This window comes from Brachyhypopomus gauderio, chromosome 4 (assembly GCF_052324685.1).
Source record: "Brachyhypopomus gauderio isolate BG-103 chromosome 4, BGAUD_0.2, whole genome shotgun sequence".
NCBI classification, from domain to species: Eukaryota; Metazoa; Chordata; class Actinopteri; order Gymnotiformes; family Hypopomidae; genus Brachyhypopomus; species Brachyhypopomus gauderio.
The window spans coordinates 5,205,598-5,226,911 of NC_135214.1; the positions used below are offsets into that span (position 1 = coordinate 5,205,598).

The 21,314-nt window shown below is 42.0% G+C and overlaps 2 protein-coding genes across 3 annotated transcripts; both read right to left on the reverse strand.

Moving 5' to 3' along the window:
• Nucleotides 1–60: 60 nt before the first annotated feature.
• Nucleotides 61–6,681, reverse strand: LOC143511948 (uncharacterized). Of its 2 annotated transcripts, none has more exons than XM_077001726.1 (5): nucleotides 6,602–6,681; nucleotides 1,860–3,876; nucleotides 1,643–1,771; nucleotides 1,399–1,476; nucleotides 61–1,261 (listed from the first exon to the last, which is right to left on the reverse strand). In XM_077001726.1, the coding sequence occupies exons 1-5, from the start codon at nucleotides 6,674–6,676 to the stop codon at nucleotides 1,044–1,046; spliced, it is 2,517 nt and encodes an 838-aa protein (XP_076857841.1). In that variant the 5' UTR covers nucleotides 6,677–6,681; the 3' UTR covers nucleotides 61–1,043. The 2 variants fall into 2 exon arrangements, with proteins under 2 accessions (XP_076857841.1, XP_076857840.1); XM_077001725.1 differs by lacking the exon at nucleotides 6,602–6,681 and adding an exon at nucleotides 5,857–5,959.
• Nucleotides 6,682–8,842: 2,161 nt separating this feature from the next.
• LOC143511541 (histone-lysine N-methyltransferase set-1-like) lies at nucleotides 8,843–19,723 on the reverse strand. Its single transcript, XM_077001145.1, has 7 exons — nucleotides 19,652–19,723; nucleotides 17,273–17,397; nucleotides 10,305–10,467; nucleotides 9,872–10,064; nucleotides 9,566–9,673; nucleotides 8,896–9,000; nucleotides 8,843–8,857 (listed from the first exon to the last, which is right to left on the reverse strand). The coding sequence occupies exons 2-7, from the start codon at nucleotides 17,379–17,381 to the stop codon at nucleotides 8,843–8,845; spliced, it is 693 nt and encodes a 230-aa protein (XP_076857260.1). The 5' UTR covers nucleotides 17,382–17,397; nucleotides 19,652–19,723.
• Between the last annotated feature and the right edge of the window lie 1,591 nt (nucleotides 19,724–21,314).

Here is a 21,314-nt window from a genome sequence, read left to right on the forward strand (position 1 = left end):
TCTGCTAACTGCCGTAAACGTAAACGTAAACACACACACACACACACACACACACACACACACATACGCGTTTTCGTGAAATATCAGAACACCAGGGGAAACCATACCAAATGGGGACATGCCTTTCTGAGTATTCTAGAAACACAACAAGCAAGATTTTTGTTGCATATAGCACCCACATGATGTCTATCTGTTGATTTTTTCACTAAGTGCTTATTACAAAAAGCTGAGATTTTTCTGGTTTAAGGTATATTTTAGGACAGTTTCAGGTTTATGTTAATTTCTAGGACATGTACGCACACACTCATTTAAGTCTCACACTACCAACATAATAAGGACATAGTAAATACAAGGACCAAGTTACACACTTGGTACAGTACAAGTCAAGGACACACTAGCCACAGATTAAGAAACACAAAACAGGTGAGACGAATGATGTTTTTGAATCTAAATGAGTCCATCAATGTTTTAAAAGTGTGATATCCTGAAACCAAAGTGCTTTACTCTAGCATTTACAGAAGTAAATGTTCTGGCCTTATTCACAAAAACAAGAGCAGTAGGTTGTTAATTGCAAATCCTTTATATAGTCATATTTCCTGCATTTATAAAAGTGAAGTTTCAATACTTTGCATTAAATAATACAAATCACCAGGAATCCAGCTTTACTTTACTGTTTTTAATTCAGTTCTGAACCACATTTTGATTTCTGCATACCATATGCATATCTGCCACATACACTACCAATCTGGTAAACTTAAAACTTTGCTAGTTTTAATAAGGGCCAATTCACATAATGAAAATCTCATCACCTACTAATCCCATGACTAACTGACTGTCCTAAAATTAGTCACTGTGATCACTACTGATTACATACTGTTCAAAATGGGAAATTATTTAATAAATAAAAATGCACTCAAAAAGGAAATAAAATGAATAAGCAGATGAAGTGCAAACAAAGCAGATAAAGTGCAACGAATTGTCCTGAAAAGTGTAACTGAGGTTAAACAATTTTAAGAAACTTTATTTAAGAAAAATCTTGGAGACTACAAACTCTGTCTTCTTTTCAGAGCCACTATTCGGTTTTTTACATAGTATTTGAGGGCAGTCCAGTCACGGTGTTTAAGAGCATCAGGTTCAGATAGTAGGCATGAGACACAGTCTTTCTTACCAGGAACTTGGCAACTGTTTATAAATCGCATTAGATGTTTCTCAACAGCTTGTACCTCATCATCTGACCACTTCTTCTTGCTCTGTGTGATGCCTGCAGACAAATGTACTGTGAAATGCACTCCCAGTTCTCACACAAGCACAAATACAGTAAATGCTAAATGTTTGAAAACCTATAACTGCAGATTACATACAAAAAAACTAAACAAAACATAGTTTAAGTTTCTTTACCAGTAGTCTGTGTGGAATGTTGATGACTTTGGTCAAGAGACAAGTCATGTTTCCGCTTCATCCCTTTATTACCCCGATCTTAAAGAACAGGAAATGTTATCTTAAATATAAGTATAATAAAGTGGACATTTCATGAACATGCAAAGACATTGTCATAAGTCAAACCATGAGACAATTTTGATCAAACATATGCCTACATGAAAGATAATGAAGCTAATAGAGGACAAAAAATGAGCTAGCTTACCATGTGGATTTGAGAACTGTGCACTTTCAGAGGGTGATGGTTCAGGAGTTCTGGAGCTACAGCTTGGCTGAGGATCATCTGACTCTGCCTCATCACTTGATGTATCAGCATTAGAGTCTTCAATTTCATCTGATCAAGAAAAAAAAACATTTGCATACATACATACATACATATATACACACACACACAGTTTTTACATATTATAAAAGTTCCCTACCTTGTGGATTAATGACAATTTCATCTAACGTAGCACCCTGGAATTCTGATAGTGTCCCTCTTTCCATTGCAATAAGAAGCTTGCTCATTTTGGCAAGTTGCAAAGTACTTTCAGGTAAACGGTAGTATTGGCGATGAATCCTAATGTCATGCCCCAAAAAACTGGCAAGCTGATCCATTTCATTGTCTTTCAAATTCAACACCGTTGACAGAGTTGCAATCTGCTTCCTTAATTTTGTGGATGAAAGGGCTGATGGATTTCTTGCACCACAGGATTCTCCAAACTCACGCAGAACATCTGATCCACGATAAGATGAAAGAGCGTTTGGACGTGCAAACAGGTGTACATTTTCCTCCGGAACCTGACAGATATCTCTATGCTGGACGAGGAGGTCCATGCAATTGACCATATCAGGTGTCAGCAGCACAGCCACCTTCCTGCCCCTCTTGCCACGAATTTCTACTCTTTGGAAGTGTTCACACAGCTTCTTTTCAAAATCACTAAGACCAGAGGCAAGGTCTTCATGAACTGGTGATTTTACTCTTGAAACATAAGACTCCAGCTTCATCCTTGAAGCCTCTCCACCCCTCCTTCTGTTAAAAAGTATGACTTTGGCAAGCACCAACTTGCATAAGCTTGCATAGGTTTTGACATCAGAGTGGTCCTTCAAAGCATGCTGATATTTTGTCATCTCAGTATTTAAAAAGGAGTGCAAAGTTTTGACGTCTTCTGTGAAGGGCAAAACCTGAGGTTTGTTCATTTTTGCCTCATTAAGAGTTGTTCCTGCTGCTGCTGAAATGGACTCATTCCATTTATGCTCTTGGAGAACCCTGAAGCTGCGTGCATCCTCAGCCAGCCTCTCTCTGCCCGTTATTATTGCACTGCATTCCACTGAAGTTGCTATTTTTGATAAACTGTGGCCAAGCTTCAGAGCCAATGATGGAATCCTGTAAGTGTTGGTCTCCTCACAATGCCCAGAAACAGCTCTCACAGATTTTATGACATGGGGAAAATTTGATGGCAAGACAAAATCTTCCATAGACCGAATAGGTGTCAGTCTTCTTGCCTCCAAGAGTAGACGTCCCACCTCTCTCATTTTTTGACGAATGTAATCATTCTTTGTGGAACTTGGGTTCAGCTTGTTGAACATCTGTTCTCCAAAAAGTAATATGTATTTATCATTTCTAATTACAGCAGAAACTTCATCATGTTTCATTTGACACATAACAGTTTTCCAAAATGCTTTGCTAACATCAGGAGGAACACGTGCCATGCAGTTGAGTGACTGAACCATCTTTTTTCTATTCCCAGGCTCATCAACTTTAGGGTTCTGTGGACAGTTTCTAATATGCCTCCAGAGTGACTTCCTTGCATATAGACCCTGGCAGTGTATACAGTGCGTAAACTCTTGAGTGGATCCTAGTTTCTGAGGTCTCCTACGGGCAACCAAATCTCCTTTGCCACTACTTGATATCAAAGCATTATGCAAAAAATTGCCTCTGGTGGTCAACAAACGTAATCGAACTCGTCTTTCTTTTGATTTCTTATCAAAGCTGAATGCTTTTGCTACGTCTGGTTCATTGTGATGTACATACTGCAGGTGTCTTGATATTTTAGAGTATGGCTTCTCACAATAAAGGCAGTACTGCTTCTTTGCGTATCGCCAGCTTTTACTTGAGGTTGGCATTGGAACTACATGAACACAACCCTGATCTGAAGGGGTGCTGGTATCAGGTTCTGTAGGACAGCTTTCACGTGAGCTACTTGCATGAATTTCTGAAGAAGACACTTGACACTGGGAGTTGACAGCTTTGACTGCCCCCTTTTGCTGGATTCGTGTTAACACACTGTCTTTATCATTGTTTCTCTTTAGTTTTTTGGGCGAAATATTACTCAGCATGGCAGACCTGCTACAGCTGGAAAGGTCTGAAGATTCACTGTCTATATTTGGTTCATAGTCTTCATCACTGTAGTCTGTACATTCAGAGTAATCAGTGGATTCATCCATGACAGCAGTCTAAAAAGATAGAACAATGAAAAATGCATAGATGACTACTTTTACACCCATCACAAATTACCATATTTTCCGGACTATAAGGCGCACCTAAAAGCCAAAACTTTTCCCAGAAATCGGATGTGCGCCTTATAATCCGGTGCGCCTTATACAAGTACTGAGTTCCGATATCTGACACAGGAACGTAATACGTACAGAACGTACCCCACGTAAACCAATCAAAGAACACTACGTAATACGTACAGTACCAGTACTTACGCTTACCTACAGGTATGCTGCAAAATAACATTTGTTTTTCCAGAACCCTCGAAAATGGCACCAGTGAAGAGACACGTTTACGAGGCACACTTAAAGCTACAGGCTATCAGTTATGCAGCTGTAAACGGGAATAGAGCAGCTGCGATACAATTTGGCATAAATGAATCTGTCACGTAGGGCTACGCCCCCTCTCCTAGCTGTCACTCCGGTTTCCCTTGTTCCCTCGTGTGTGTGTTGTTCCCTGCTCCTCGATCCCGCCCAGCTCGTCTGTTGCCCCGGTTTCCCTTGTCTGCCATGCCTTGTTATCATCGTCCTCACCTGTGTCTTGTTAGTTCCATGTTTATATAGTCCCTGTATTTCCCCCAGTCTGGTTATCGGTTGTTTTGTGCTATGCATGTATCTCTGTTCACTTTCGCGGTCTCTTGTGTTTGTATTCTTGTTTCCCCGTGTGTTTCAGCCTGTTTCGTTTTCCCTGCCGGGTTTTTGTGAGTACTCCTTGTGTTAAAATGTCATTGTTCAATGTTCGGACTCCCTTAATAATCTGACCCACGCCATCCTTTTTGACTCAGAGTTTGGAATTTCCCTTAATAAATCTCGCTTTCCTCATCGTTTGTGTCCGCCTCCCTGCTCTGCGCTACGCAGAACGTTACAGAATCTATGGTTTGGAAATGGACGAAACAGGAAAATGAACTGCGTCAAGTAAAGAAGTCGAGACAGAGATTTCATTTCGTTTTCACTTTTTTCCACACATCACTATCCCTGCTGATCTGACTGTGTGTGCTCATCTCACAGACAAAGTTAAAAGGCAAGTGAAGAAAATTAATTCTGAGCTTGCCGTCATTCCGGGAGGATTAAACAAACAACTCCAACCGCTGGACATTGGCGTAAATGGGGCATTTAAAGTTGCGAGTGGCGTGGGAGCAATGGATGATAGACGGCGAACACACGTTTACTAAAACTGGAAGGCAGCGGCGGGCGAGTTACGAGTTATGCCACCGTTTGTGAATGTATTGTGGACGCGTGGGCCAAAGTTTCTGCTGTAACTGTTGTCCGAGCTTTCGCGAAAGCCGGCCTCATTGCTGAACAGCTACCTGGCAACGAGACTGACTCAGACATTGATGAGCGGGAACCCGGAGTGCTCGTTAGTGAAATTGCGCAGCTTTTTAATTCAGACACAGAAGATGAGGACTTTGATGGATTTGTGGGAGAAGAGGAGAAGAAAATTGTGTGTGTTTTGTCAAGTAGTATAATAAACTTTTAAAAATCACCGTTTCGCGTCCTTTACTTTTCTTGTAGACCGTATGTTTTAGCATGTGCCTAATATGGTGCCGTACAGAATACCGGTAAGTACTGTACAGAAATAGTGTCCGTAATTGAGACTGTGCCTTATAGTACGGTGCGCCTTATACGTGGGTCAAATACAGAAAGAGACCCCGTAATTCAGAATGCGCCTTATAATACGGTGCACCTTATAGTCTGGAAAATATGGTATCTGAAGGGATCTGCAGATGTATGTAGCAACGTAATGTAAAATTAATCTCCTACAAACAGGCTTTTGCAATTTGAGTAGGTCAACAAATCTCACAACACAACGCAATTGAATGTTATTTTAAGACTTCCAAAAAGCACTTGAAAGAAATTATCAGATTAAAACTTGTTATAAATGTGTTCATATTATACTAAGTAAATATATTTCTAAAGAATGCACAACCAACTCAAATTTACCCATTCAGCAGGAAGGACAGGTGTGCACCCATCAGAAGCCAGTGAGGGTTCAGGTTCACCAGGAGATCTGGTCATTTTGTCTTCTTGCATGTCACTGCTGACATTCTAAATGAACACACAATAGCAGAAAAAACACAATTAGTAGTTAAAACAGGATCAATTACAGTTTATTAAACATCAATTACGCCAAGGTGAATAATTAGGACCACACACACACACACACACACACACACACTTTCAGGTCCAGTCCAATATCAGGACAAGTTACACTTCAAGCAGGTCGGAATTGGTAAATATGCTCTCTGCACATCTCAACTATTGTAAAACTATGTAAAAATAAAAATTCCATTGCTATCAAATTTACCCATTCAGCAGGAGGGACAGGTGTGCACCCATCAGAAGCCAGTGAGGGTTCAGGTTCACCAGGAGATCTGGTCATTTTGTCTTCTTGCATGTCACTGCTGACATTCTAAATGAACACACATATTTCATAATCACCATTAATAATGCCACAATAGCAGAAAAAACACAATTAGTAGTTAAAGCAGGATCAATTACAGTTTATTAAACATCAATTACGCCAAGGTGAATAATTAGGACCACACACACACACACTTTCAGGTCCAGTCCAATATCAGGACAAGTTACACTTCAAGCAGGTCGGAATTGGTGAAATATGCTCTCTGCACATCTCAACTATTGTAAAACTATGTAAAAATAAAAATTCCATTGCTATCAAATTTACCCATTCAGCAGGAGGGCCAGGTGTGCACCCATCAGAAGCCAGTGAGGGTTCAGGTTCACCAGGAGATCTGGTCATTTTGTCTTTTTGCATGTCACTGCTGACATTCTAAATGAACACACATATTTCATAATCACCATTAATAATGCCACAATAGCAGAAAAAACACAATTAGTAGTTAAAACAGGATCAATTACAGTTTATTAAACATCAATTACGCTAAGGTGAATAATTAGGACCACACACACACACTTTCAGGTCCAGTCCAATATCAGGACAAGTTACACTTCAAGCAGGTCAGAATTGGTGAAATATGCTCTCTGCACATCTCAACTATTGTAAAACTATGTAAAAATAAAAATTCCATTGCTATCAAATTTACCCATTCAGCAGGAGGGACAGGTGTGCACCCATCAGAAGCCAGTGAGGGTTCAGGTTCACCAGGAGATCTGGTCATTTTGTCTTCTTGCATGTCACTGCTGACATTCTAAATGAACACACATATTTCATAATCACCATTAATAATGCCACAATAGCAGAAAAAACACAATTAGTAGTTAAAGCAGGATCAATTACAGTTTATTAAACATCAATTACGCCAAGGTGAATAATTAGGACCACACACACACACACACACACACACACTTTCAGGTCCAGTCCAATATCAGGACAAGTTACACTTCAAGCAGGTCGGAATTGGTGAAATATGCTCTCTGCACATCTCAACTATTGTAAAACTATGTAAAAATAAAAATTCCATTGCTATCAAATTTACCCATTCAGCAGGAGGGCCAGGTGTGCACCCATCAGAAGCCAGTGAGGGTTCAGGTTCACCAGGAGATCTGGTCATTTTGTCTTTTTGCATGTCACTGCTGACATTCTAAATGAACACACATATTTCATAATCACCATTAATAATGCCACAATAGCAGAAAAAACACAATTAGTAGTTAAAACAGGATCAATTACAGTTTATTAAACATCAATTACGCTAAGGTGAATAATTAGGACCACACACACACACACTTTCAGGTCCAGTCCAATATCAGGACAAGTTACACTTCAAGCAGGTCAGAATTGGTGAAATGTGCTCTCTGCACATCTTAACTATTGTAAAACTAGGTAAAAATAAAAATTCCATTGCTATCAAATTTACCCATTCAGCAGGAGGGCCAGGTGTGCACCCATCAGAAGCCAGTGAGGGTTCAGGTTCACCAGGAGATCTGGTCATTTTGTCTTTTTGCATGTCACTGCTGACATTCTAAATGAACACACATATTTCATAATCACCATTAATAATGCCACAATAGCAGAAAAAACACAATTAGTAGTTAAAACAGGATCAATTACAGTTTATTAAACATCAATTACGCTAAGGTGAATAATTAGGACCACACACACACACACTTTCAGGTCCAGTCCAATATCAGGACAAGTTACACTTCAAGCAGGTCAGAATTGGTGAAATATGCTCTCTGCACATCTCAACTATTGTAAAACTATGTAAAAATAAAAATTCCATTGCTATCAAATTTACCCATTCAGCAGGAGGGACAGGTGTGCACCCATCAGAAGCCAGTGAGGGTTCAGGTTCACCAGGAGATCTGGTCATTTTGTCTTCTTGCATGTCACTGCTAACATTCTAAATGAACACACATATTTCATAATCACCATTAATAATGCCACAATAGCAGAAAAAACACAATTAGTAGTTAAAGCAGGATCAATTACAGTTTATTAAACATCAATTACGCCAAGGTGAATAATTAGGACCACACACACACACACTTTCAGGTCCAGTCCAATATCAGGACAAGTTACACTTCAAGCAGGTCGGAATTGGTGAAATATGCTCTCTGCACATCTCAACTATTGTAAAACTATGTAAAAATAAAAATTCCATTGCTATCAAATTTACCCATTCAGCAGGAGGGCCAGGTGTGCACCCATCAGAAGCCAGTGAGGGTTCAGGTTCACCAGGAGATCTGGTCATTTTGTCTTTTTGCATGTCACTGCTGACATTCTAAATGAACACACATATTTCATAATCACCATTAATAATGCCACAATAGCAGAAAAAACACAATTAGTAGTTAAAACAGGATCAATTACAGTTTATTAAACATCAATTACGCTAAGGTGAATAATTAGGACCACACACACACACTTTCAGGTCCAGTCCAATATCAGGACAAGTTACACTTCAAGCAGGTCAGAATTGGTGAAATATGCTCTCTGCACATCTCAACTATTGTAAAACTATGTAAAAATAAAAATTCCATTGCTATCAAATTTACCCATTCAGCAGGAGGGACAGGTGTGCACCCATCAGAAGGCAGTGAGGGTTCAGGTTCACCAGGAGATCTGGTCATTTTGTCTTCTTGCATGTCACTGCTGACATTCTAAATGAACACACATATTTCATAATCACCATTAATAATGCCACAATAGCAGAAAAAACACAATTAGTAGTTAAAGCAGGATCAATTACAGTTTATTAAACATCAATTACGCCAAGGTGAATAATTAGGACCACACACACACACACACTTTCAGGTCCAGTCCAATATCAGGACAATTTACACTTCAAGCTGATCAGAATTGGTGAAATATGCTCTCTGCACATCTCAGCTATTGTAAAACTATGTAAAAATACAAATTCCATTGCTATCTTAAACATTATTGGCAAAAACTAAATGTGTTTAGTACATAGAAAAATGTTAAACAGCAAAACAAATACACAAACAATTGGGACATCACACAGACAACTGTTATGACATTGTAGACTCTACACCAGTCTAAAAATTTCCCATTAAGAATTTTTTGCCATCAACCTTCAGAAAATTTATTAATAAAAAGTCAAAGCACATTAAGGCTTAGCAGGTTATTTAAATTTCACCCCAACAGTGCCTCTGAATGTTATTTCAGGACATCTAAGTGAGTGTTGAGTATATAGACAGATTGTACCTGTGAAATAGTGTTTATTTGTTCCAGTCTCTCAGAAGCCAGAGAAGGTTCAGGTTCACCAAAACGTTTTTTCTGTAACATGTCTTTCTTTGAAATATTAACTTTAACCTTTTATGACAAAACAAAGTCAATTAGTATACAAAATCATGTAAAATTGTGTAACATTTTACTAACATTCAGCTAAACACCGTCATCCATCACATCTCTATCTCAGATACAAAAACAAACTACCCAAACAGGTGCCCAAATATGGTGCAAGAGATGATCGTTCCCATATATTGTTTTTCAGTGTTTTTTTTTACTCACCAGTGAACGCCACGGCCAAGCACTGTCTCCATAATCGTATGTTATTTCTTCCCCCGGGAGTATATTCTTGATCGCGAATAAACACAGGTGTGGCCTGCCATTAACTACAATTTTCTTCATTTTACAGTTGGCATTTTTTGCATCATCATTCACAAGCCTGCCAAGTGTCCCATCCTCTTCAGAAGCATCAATGCTGAAAGAAACATTCTTATCTTAGATGTATTCCACTCAATACATGAACATTGATGGATTAGTAGTATGTTACAGGAAATATACCAATTGCACAAAATATTTTAATATCTACTATAGATAAACCCCTGAAAAAATAAAAATACAAAATCAGCACATTTCAGGCACAATGTGATTTTATCTTGCATGCAAGTTAGCAACTAGACTAACAGAGAAATGTTTAGAAATTTACAGCGTGACGTACCACCATGAGCTTCCATTCCACTCAAAGTCAAACAAAAACCCATTTTGTTTTTCTGTATATCTTCTTTGTCTTTTAAAACTCTCCTTTTGTGAAATAAGTTTTCCTTTATATTCAAGCACAAAGCATCCACTCTCAATGTGCATGAGGGCAAACACTCCCCTTCCTAAAATAGAACAGAAATTAAATGTAAAGGACATTTTTGTTTAATTTAAAGACAATGAATCTAAAATGCAAAGATTTTGGAGGATGCTGCTGCTAAATAAAGAGCTCTAACATGTACATTGATCATGTAAGCAGAGGACAGTAACGACTAAGCATCTTCAGGCATCAAATAGAAATGGTTGTATAAAATAACCAACAAATTATTGGGTTAAAAAAAGTAATTGAGATATAATAATAGTAATTGAGCAAAGGGCTGCAGAACAGTACCCAGGGCTGCTGGATCTAAAGCTGACAAGGATATAATCTGCTACGGTACATTTCAAAACTAGTTGGTCAGGGTGTAAGGATGAGGTTGGTTGGTTGGTCAGGGTGTAAGGATGAGGTTGGTTGGTTGGTCAGGGTGTAAGGATGAGGTTGGTTGGTTGGTCAGGGTGTAAGGATGAGGTTGGTTGGCTGGTCAGGGTGTAAGGATGAGGTTGGTTGGCTGGTCAGGGTGTAAGGATGAGGTTGGTTTGTTGGTCAGGGTGTAAGGATGAGGTTGGTTGGTTGGTCAGGGTGTAAGGATGAGGTTGGTTGGTTGGTCAGGGTGTAAGGATGAGGTTGGTTGGTTGGTCAGGGTGTAAGGATGAGGTTGGTTGGTTGGTCAGGGTGTAAGGATGAGGTTGGTTGGTTGGTTGGTTGGTCAAGGTGTAAGGATGAGGTTGGTTGGTTGGTTGGTCAGGGTGTAAGGATGAGGTTGGTTGGTTGGTTGGTTGGTCAGGGTGTAAGGATGAGGTTGGTTGGTTTGTTGGTCAGGGTGTAAGGATGAGGTTGGTTGGTTGGTTGGTCAGGGTGTAAGGATGAGGTTGGTTGGTTGGTCAGGGTGTAAGGATGAGGTTGGTTGGTTGGTCAGGGTGTAAGGATGAGGTTGGTTGGTTGGTCAGGGTGTAAGGATGAGGTTGGTTGGTTGGTCAGGGTGTAAGGATGAGGTTGGTTGGTTGGTTGGTTGGTCAGGGTGTAAGGATGAGGTTGGTTGGTTGGTTGGTCAGGGTGTAAGGATGAGGTTGGTTGGTTGGTTGGTTGGTCAGGGTGTAAGGATGAGGTTGGTTGGTTGGTTGGTCAAGGTGTAAGGATGAGGTTGGTTGGTTGGTTGGTTGGTCAAGGTGTAAGGATGAGGTTGGTTGGTTGGTCAGGGTGTAAGGATGAGGTTGGTTGGTTGGTTGGTCAGGGTGTAAGGATGAGGTTGGTTGGTTGGTTGGTTGGTCAAGGTGTAAGGATGAGGTTGGTTGGTTGGTTGGTCAGGGTGTAAGGATGAGGTTGGTTGGTTGGTTGGTCAGGGTGTAAGGATGAGGTTGGTTGGTTGGTTGGTTGGTCAGGGTGTAAGGATGAGGTTGGTTGGTTGGTTGGTCAGGGTGTAAGGATGAGGTTGGTTGGTTGGTTGGTCAGGGTGTAAGGATGAGGTTGGTTGGTTGGTTGGTCAGGGTGTAAGGATGAGGTTGGTTTGTTGGTCAGGGTGTAAGGATGAGGTTGGTTTGTTGGTCAGGGTGTAAGGATGAGGTTGGTTGGTTGGTCAGGGTGTAAGGATGAGGTTGGTTGGTTGGTCAGGGTGTAAGGATGAGGTTGGTTGGTTGGTCAGGGTGTAAGGATGAGGTTGGTTGGTTGGTCAGGGTGTAAGGATGAGGTTGGTTGGTTGGTCAGGGTGTAAGGATGAGGTTGGTTGGTTGGTCAGGGTGTAAGGATGAGGTTGGTTGGTTGGTTGGTCAGGGTGTAAGGATGAGGTTGGTTGGTTGGTTGGTCAGGGTGTAAGGATGAGGTTGGTTGGTTGGTTGGTTGGTCAGGGTGTAAGGATGAGGTTGGTTGGTTGGTTGGTCAGGGTGTAAGGATGAGGTTGGTTGGTTGGTTGGTCAGGGTGTAAGGATGAGGTTGGTTGGTTGGTTGGTCAGGGTGTAAGGATGAGGTTGGTTTGTTGGTCAGGGTGTAAGGATGAGGTTGGTTTGTTGGTCAGGGTGTAAGGATGAGGTTGGTTTGTTGGTCAGGGTGTAAGGATGAGGTTGGTTTGTTGGTCAGGGTGTAAGGATGAGGTTGGTTTGTTGGTCAGGGTGTAAGGATGAGGTTGGTTTGTTGGTCAGGGTGTAAGGATGAGGTTGGTTGGTTGGTCAGGGTGTAAGGATGAGGTTGGTTGGTTGGTCAGGGTGTAAGGATGAGGTTGGTTGGTTGGTCAGGGTGTAAGGATGAGGTTGGTTGGTTGGTCAGGGTGTAAGGATGAGGTTGGTTGGTTGGTCAGGGTGTAAGGATGAGGTTGGTTGGTTGGTTGGTTGGTCAGGGTGTAAGGATGAGGTTGGTTGGTTGGTTGGTCAGGGTGTAAGGATGAGGTTGGTTGGTTGGTTGGTTGGTCAGGGTGTAAGGATGAGGTTGGTTGGTTGGTTGGTCAGGGTGTAAGGATGAGGTTGGTTGGTTGGTTGGTCAGGGTGTAAGGATGAGGTTGGTTGGTTGGTTGGTCAGGGTGTAAGGATGAGGTTGGTTGGTTGGTTGGTCAGGGTGTAAGGATGAGGTTGGTTGGCTGGTCAGGGTATAAGGATGAGGTTGGTTGGTTGGTCAGGGTGTAAGGATGAGGTTGGTTGGTTGGTCAGGGTGTAAGAATGAGGTTGGTTGGTTGGTCAGGGTGTAAGAATGAGGTTGGTTGGTTGGTCAGGGTGTAAGGATGAGGTTGGTTGGTTGGTCAGGGTGTAAGGATGAGGTTGGTTGGTTGGTCAGGGTGTAAGGATGAGGTTGGTTGGTTGGTCAGGGTGTAAGGATGAGGTTGGTTGGTTGGTCAGGGTGTAAGGATGAGGTTGGTTGGTTGGTCAGGGTGTAAGGATGAGGTTGGTTGGTTGGTCAGGGTGTAAGGATGAGGTTGGTTGGTTGGTCAGGGTGTAAGGATGAGGTTGGTTGGTTGGTCAAGGTGTAAGGATGAGGTTGGTTGGTTGGTCAGGGTGTAAGGATGAGGTTGGTTGGTTGGTCAGGGTGTAAGGATGAGGTTGGTTGGTTGGTTGGTCAGGGTGTAAGGATGAGGTTGGTTGGTTGGTTGGTTGGTCAGGGTGTAAGGATGAGGTTGGTTGGTTGGTTGGTCAGGGTGTAAGGATGAGGTTGGTTGGTTGGTTGGTCAGGGTGTAAGGATGAGGTTGGTTGGTTGGTTGGTCAGGGTGTAAGGATGAGGTTGGTTTGTTGGTCAGGGTGTAAGGATGAGGTTGGTTTGTTGGTCAGGGTGTAAGGATGAGGTTGGTTGGTTGGTCAGGGTGTAAGGATGAGGTTGGTTGGTTGGTCAGGGTGTAAGGATGAGGTTGGTTGGTTGGTCAGGGTGTAAGGATGAGGTTGGTTGGTTGGTCAGGGTGTAAGGATGAGGTTGGTTGGTTGGTCAGGGTGTAAGGATGAGGTTGGTTGGTTGGTCAGGGTGTAAGGATGAGGTTGGTTGGTTGGTTGGTCAGGGTGTAAGGATGAGGTTGGTTGGTTGGTTGGTCAGGGTGTAAGGATGAGGTTGGTTGGTTGGTTGGTTGGTCAGGGTGTAAGGATGAGGTTGGTTGGTTGGTTGGTCAGGGTGTAAGGATGAGGTTGGTTGGTTGGTTGGTCAGGGTGTAAGGATGAGGTTGGTTGGTTGGTTGGTCAGGGTGTAAGGATGAGGTTGGTTGGTTGGTTGGTCAGGGTGTAAGGATGAGGTTGGTTTGTTGGTCAGGGTGTAAGGATGAGGTTGGTTTGTTGGTCAGGGTGTAAGGATGAGGTTGGTTTGTTGGTCAGGGTGTAAGGATGAGGTTGGTTTGTTGGTCAGGGTGTAAGGATGAGGTTGGTTTGTTGGTCAGGGTGTAAGGATGAGGTTGGTTTGTTGGTCAGGGTGTAAGGATGAGGTTGGTTGGTTGGTCAGGGTGTAAGGATGAGGTTGGTTGGTTGGTCAGGGTGTAAGGATGAGGTTGGTTGGTTGGTCAGGGTGTAAGGATGAGGTTGGTTGGTTGGTCAGGGTGTAAGGATGAGGTTGGTTGGTTGGTCAGGGTGTAAGGATGAGGTTGGTTGGTTGGTTGGTTGGTCAGGGTGTAAGGATGAGGTTGGTTGGTTGGTTGGTCAGGGTGTAAGGATGAGGTTGGTTGGTTGGTTGGTTGGTCAGGGTGTAAGGATGAGGTTGGTTGGTTGGTTGGTCAGGGTGTAAGGATGAGGTTGGTTGGTTGGTTGGTCAGGGTGTAAGGATGAGGTTGGTTGGTTGGTTGGTCAGGGTGTAAGGATGAGGTTGGTTGGTTGGTTGGTCAGGGTGTAAGGATGAGGTTGGTTGGCTGGTCAGGGTATAAGGATGAGGTTGGTTGGTTGGTCAGGGTGTAAGGATGAGGTTGGTTGGTTGGTCAGGGTGTAAGAATGAGGTTGGTTGGTTGGTCAGGGTGTAAGAATGAGGTTGGTTGGTTGGTCAGGGTGTAAGGATGAGGTTGGTTGGTTGGTCAGGGTGTAAGGATGAGGTTGGTTGGTTGGTCAGGGTGTAAGGATGAGGTTGGTTGGTTGGTCAGGGTGTAAGGATGAGGTTGGTTGGTTGGTCAGGGTGTAAGGATGAGGTTGGTTGGTTGGTCAGGGTGTAAGGATGAGGTTGGTTGGTTGGTCAGGGTGTAAGGATGAGGTTGGTTGGTTGGTCAGGGTGTAAGGATGAGGTTGGTTGGTTGGTCAAGGTGTAAGGATGAGGTTGGTTGGTTGGTCAGGGTGTAAGGATGAGGTTGGTTGGTTGGTCAGGGTGTAAGGATGAGGTTGGTTGGTTGGTTAGGGTGTAAGAATGAGGTTGGTTGGTTGGTCAGGGTGTAAGAATGAGGTTGGTTGGTTGGTTAGGGTGTAAGGATGAGGTTGGTTGGTTGGTCAGGGTGTAAGGATGAGGTTGGTTGGTTGGTCAGGGTGTAAGAATGAGGTTGGTTGGTTGGTCAGGGTGTAAGAATGAGGTTGGTTGGTTGGTTGGTCAGGGTGTAAGGATGAGGTTGGTTGGTCAGGGTGTAAGGATGAGGTTGGTTGGTCAGGTTGTAAGGATGAGGTTGGTTGGTTGGTTGGTCAGGGTGTAAGGATGAGGTTGGTTGGTTGGTTGGTCAGGGTGTAAGGATGAGGTTGGTTGGTCAGGGTGTAAGGATGAGGTTGGTTGGTCAGGGTGTAAGGATGAGGTTGGTTGGTCAGGGTGTAAGGATGAGGTTGGTTGGTCAGGGTGTAAGGATGAGGTTGGTTGGTCAAGGTGTAAGGATGAGGTTGGTTGGTCAAGGTGTAAGGATGAGGTTGGTTGGTCAAGGTGTAAGGATGAGGTTGGTTGGTTGGTCAGGGTGTAAGGATGAGGTTGGTTGGTTGGTCAGGGTGTAAGGATGAGGTTGGTTGGTCAGGGTGTAAGGATGAGGTTGGTTGGTTGGTCAGGGTGTAAGGATGAGGTTGGTTGGTCAGGGTGTGGCCACTCTGGGATCTCTGTGCTTTACACCGTGGTCCCGGGGGAACTGAATTTTCCACTTGTGGGATCAATAAAGTTTAAGTTTAGTTTAAGGATGAGGTTGGTTGGTCAGGGTGTAAGGATGAGGTAATAAAGCTAGAGTGGAGTCCGTGAGTTATAGTTACACAGGGTGCCTTATAGCATAGGTGGACATTAACAGTGCAAGTGGGGCTGGGGATGGCATTAGTCACTGGGTGTGTATAACGTATCAAGGGGCGGGTGTGACGCAACCGCAAGTTTTAAAATAATTTATTAAATGAAATAAACAATAGAACCAAGGAGAACAATCAGGTAGAAGGGGATGTACACTAAAGTGTACATAAACTTAATGACACAGCAAACAAGCAACACACTACCAGAACAAAAATATTAAACATGCTACCAGAGACCTAGTTCAACTCAAGACGACAGACATACAAGCAACCACGAATGCATATTTCTAATATAATCAACCGAGATAAAAGAACAGAATAAAACATACGGTTTTAAACACTAGGGGTACAGAACACAGGAATCTAGTTACTGTGTTCGTGTTATATTCTTAAATGCAGAACACTTATCGGGAGGGTGGAATGACGGAAGGACAACGCTAGACTGAAAGCATAAAACTACGAGAGAATAACCAGGTAGGGAACACTAGATCAAGGAAAATAGACTATGGCAAAAGACAATGAGCTCAGAGGGAAACAGAAATGTCACGGGCAAGTAGGAAACATGGTAAGGAACATAAGGAAGACCAAACAGAACTGACCAAACCGGAATACTGGGGAAGCAAGGGAGAAACGATAAGCAGGCAAGGAGAGATCAGCGCACGGGAAAACAGGTAGATGTAAAAACACAAAGCACTCTAGAAAACAAAACCTAGACAAAGACAGAGAGACTACACGGAATGGAGAGCAGAGCAAGGCAGGGCAGGATAAAGGAGTACTCACAAACACAATGACTGACGCAGATGGCTGAAACAGAAGGACTAAAATACACTGGGACAGGGAAACTAAACAAGACACAGGTGGGAACACTGAGGACAGGGGCGTGACAGACAGAAGGGAACTATGGCAATGGGGAAACAAGGCAGGACAATCGAGGGGGGCGGAGTTGGGCATGACAGTGTGCCAGTATGGATCTATTCTGTAATTAGTGTTTGATGATGAAATAGGTAAAAATTTATATGGAACTGGTGGGACGGAGTACACATTAACGGTGTCAATGGGGCCAGGTGTAGACTGGGTATGGTGGTGTGGGCTTAATGTAGTGAAATGTGTATGAAGAGATGTGTCTACTTGAAAACCTTCAATTAAGAACTTCACCTTCATGTGCTAAACCAAATCATGAAGTCATTAAGGAAAACTCATGAATTAAGGCTTACCTTTATATGCATTTATGAGTCTTTCTTCAAACCAAGGTTTATCTTTTTGAGAAATAACATGCCCAGTAGCATCTTCTACCGGACTAAGCCTGGTTCTTCTTTTTGACATGTTTGTACAGGATTGTCTAGGGACAATAAAATTCTGAATTACATGGAAATAAACATTAAATGTTTATTCATTTTAGGTCAGCCTAAAAACATCTTAATTCCAATTCCAATCTTAATTCCAATAAAAAATTCTAGAAGCATAATAACTTCAAAACAAACACAAAAAGGCCCTCGTGCTTTTCAGAATACTGGATGTTCTTTTTGAATATGTAGACCAGACACTGACAATTTTTACAGCTTTAACTTAAATATGTTGCCTTTATGTTGATCGCCTCTAAAATATGTATTTGGAAATATCAATACATAAATACTTTAGATAATTCCAGTAAGTGAATGTCTGTTTATCGTTGCTTCTTTAAAACTGCAATTAACCATTATTTCCTAAACTAAAGTTGAGTTAAAAAAAAAAAAAAAAAAAAAAACCCTATTTTCACAGCACTATTTATAAAGCGATTCGTTCTCACAGAATACCTCACTCTGCTTCCTCTGCTCCCCTCCCCCACTCTGCAAAGCTCAAAACGTAACTGGCACCCCTCCCCCATTCTAATGCAGACAGGATTAGGGTTACAGATCTCAATCGACTAAATATTTGGTATATTTCTAGAAATGTTCAAAATATACATTTTCCTAACAATTACATATATATATATATACACATACATACATACATACATTATATAAATTCAGCACAACTTTCTGACGTCCGCCATTTCACAACTGCAAACGTCACCAGTGCACCTTCCCCCACCCGAACAGCAACTTGCACTGCCCAGCTAAATCCCTCAAAGTTCAGAACTCGCCACTCTAGCCCTAACCCTAACTCCTCCCCCTCTCTGCTTAGTCTCCACCCCTCCCCCACTCTGCAAAGCTGAGAAACGTAACTGGCACCCCTCCTCCCCCATTCTAATGCGGACAGGATTAGGGTTAGCGTATTACAGATCTCAATCGACAACGTATTTGGAATATTTCTGGAAATGTTCAAAATATACATTCAAAATATACATTTTCCTAACAATTAAATAAGTTATATATGTGTAAATATATGTTTAAATTCAGCACAACTTTCTGACGTCCGCCATTTCACAACTGCAAACGTCACCAGTGCACCTTCCCCCACCCGAACAGCAACTTGCACTGCCCAGCTAAATCCCTCAAAGTTCAGAACTCGCCACTCTAACCCTAACCCTAACTCCTCCCCCTCTCTGCTTAGTCTCCACCCCTCCCCCACTCTGCAAAGCTGAGAAACGTAACTGGCACCCCTCCTCCCCCATTCTAATGCGGACAGGATTAGGGTTAGCGTATTACAGATCTCAATCGACTAAGTATTTGGAATATTTCTGGAAATGTTCAAAATATACATTCAAAATATACATTTTCCTAACAATTAAATAAATTATATATGTGTAAATATATGTTTAAATTCAGCACAACTTTCTGACGTCCGCCATTACACAACTGTCTCCACCCTTCCCCCACTCTGCCGTGTTGAAAAAGCATGTAATACCGCTCGCGCAAAGGAACTGACACGGAGCCAGAGTAAAGCTGGGCATACACTGTACGATATTTTAAATGGTGTACTCAGCTCCATCTCAAACTGTACGACTAAATCGCAGGGTTTAAAAGGAGAGTCGGCTCGTAGAGCTGCTTCAACAGTGCGATACTCTCACGAGGAGCGATTTGAATATCAAACATGTTTGATATTCTTGCGACGCTGCGATTTCTGATCGGGAGTTGGTCGTGAGGTGTGAATCGCTCCTCGTTTACCTGTGTAAACTATACGATGCACGACACGCGATTGAGCCGAAACTCAGCCCGATCGCAAAGATAGTCACACGAGTGAAAAATCGGCTGAAAATGGGCCAAAAATCGCACAGTGTACGCCCAGCTTTAAGCGGCGTGTAACAAAAACCCAATTATGATGACTGACGAGAGCTGAATCGACTAAGTGGAGATTTGGATATATCTAATTCGAAGATGTCAAATTTATTACATAATTTATATAAAAACAACTACATAACACGGATCCCTTGCTGTTACTTATACTGATAAAATAACTCGTAAAGAAATCTAAGTCTGATAAACTGGACGGACACTTGCCAGGTTAAACATACGAATTTAACAGCAAAGTGTTTCACTCTAGGTAACGCATTTAAAAGTAATTTGTTCTAAGCGCATGAAGAAAGAAAAACAAATTAATATAGACACGTATATAATAAGGTTGTCAAATACTCTAAAAACATTAACAAGAAAAAAATATGTTTTTTAACTTACCACATCCACGCAGGTAATAAAAGCTCTCCGTCCAACTTCTCCAATTTTCCCGGGAAAAACGTGACGTAATTTTGCCGCGAACGCGCGAAGGATTATTTGTTTATCTAATGAGTATTGGATGGATTGGATGCTTCCTAGTAGACTACTGACGTCACATCCGGGAATAGCTGACGCGTCTTCCGAAGTGTGCGTGGCTTTGCTTGCAGTTCCTCAATAATCCGCTGGTGGCGTGCACACACTTCAGCCAAATTGCCACACCCACACCCAGATTTGTTCTGACGATTGTTAAAATTTAGTACTTTCGCGATATCAATTACAGAGATACATTATACCTCTCTGAACACCGTAGCATCGTCAGAAAAGTTAGGACATGGTTTTTGGTACTGACTTTTACATGAGTCCTAACTTCGTGACTGTGTATTATGACATTTGTACTGATTTTTCACAAAAACAAACACACACACACACACACACACACACACACACACACACACACACACACACACACACACACACACACACACAGGTCTTTGCTCTGCTGATAAACGGGCACTGACTGTCCAGTGTTGGATGGGAAGACATACACATTTTTCTTATGCATAACTTGAATAACACGTCAACAATATAATCAACATGATAAAATGCAGATTTTGATGTTCCCCTTATGAAATTTCACAGTAATAGTGGAGATGATATGAAAAGTTGATTTTTTCTTGATAACAGTTGGCCTGTGTCTCTAGAGACCATGCGTTGATCTGCTGGCCAGGACGAGGCACATAATCATGCCAAAAACCTTCTTATATCTGATGCTCCTATGTGTGACTTTAACAAAGCAATGCTATTATTATGGATCCTTTATTGTAACTCAAAGCTGACTCTGATAACTCTACATGTGCTGGACTTGGTAACATGCTTGAGGAAGTTTGGACTCAAGCAATACAGGGCAGAGTGACACAGCATGGCTCCACACATGGTGACGCCAATCAATATTTCATTTGTCCACATCAAAGCTCCTTGGCATCACAAAGCACGTATACATTTTGGAATAAGATTATTTGGGATAGGGTGTGTGTCTCCAGAAGGATGTGTTTCTCCAGGAGGGGTATGTTTGTCTAGGTTACTAGAGTCCTCCTGCCTGGGCTGTGTGCGATTATTCAGAGCGCAGAACGACGATGATGATGATAATTCACTAACTCCCGCCGATCTCCTGTTTCTCCAGCACCTTTGCAGAGACCTCACTGGTAATGGCCTCCGCTATTTTAAACAAACCACGGGGGGACACATCTATTTTGCAGTAAGCCATGTCACTTTAGTGGAAGACCCCCGGACTGAGAAGGAAATAGCATTTTCAGAAGCCTGATATGAAGGCAAAGTTAAAATGCAGAATGGTGAAGGAAACCAGAATGAGAATGAGCTGTGTGCGGGTATGCCTCACTGTGAGCCTACATTATTAAAAAAGGGTCACATTCATTTTTTAAATAGTTTAGTGTGTTCAGCATTAGTACAAAGAAACTTTCATGGATTTTTCTTTTCTTAAATCTACATATTATATGCAGTGACTAAAATGAGACTTTCATTCAAACAAACAAACAAAAAAGAATAATAAAAATCCATTTAATTACACATTTTGTTTCTCATTTATGCTTTTTTCTCACTCGTTTCT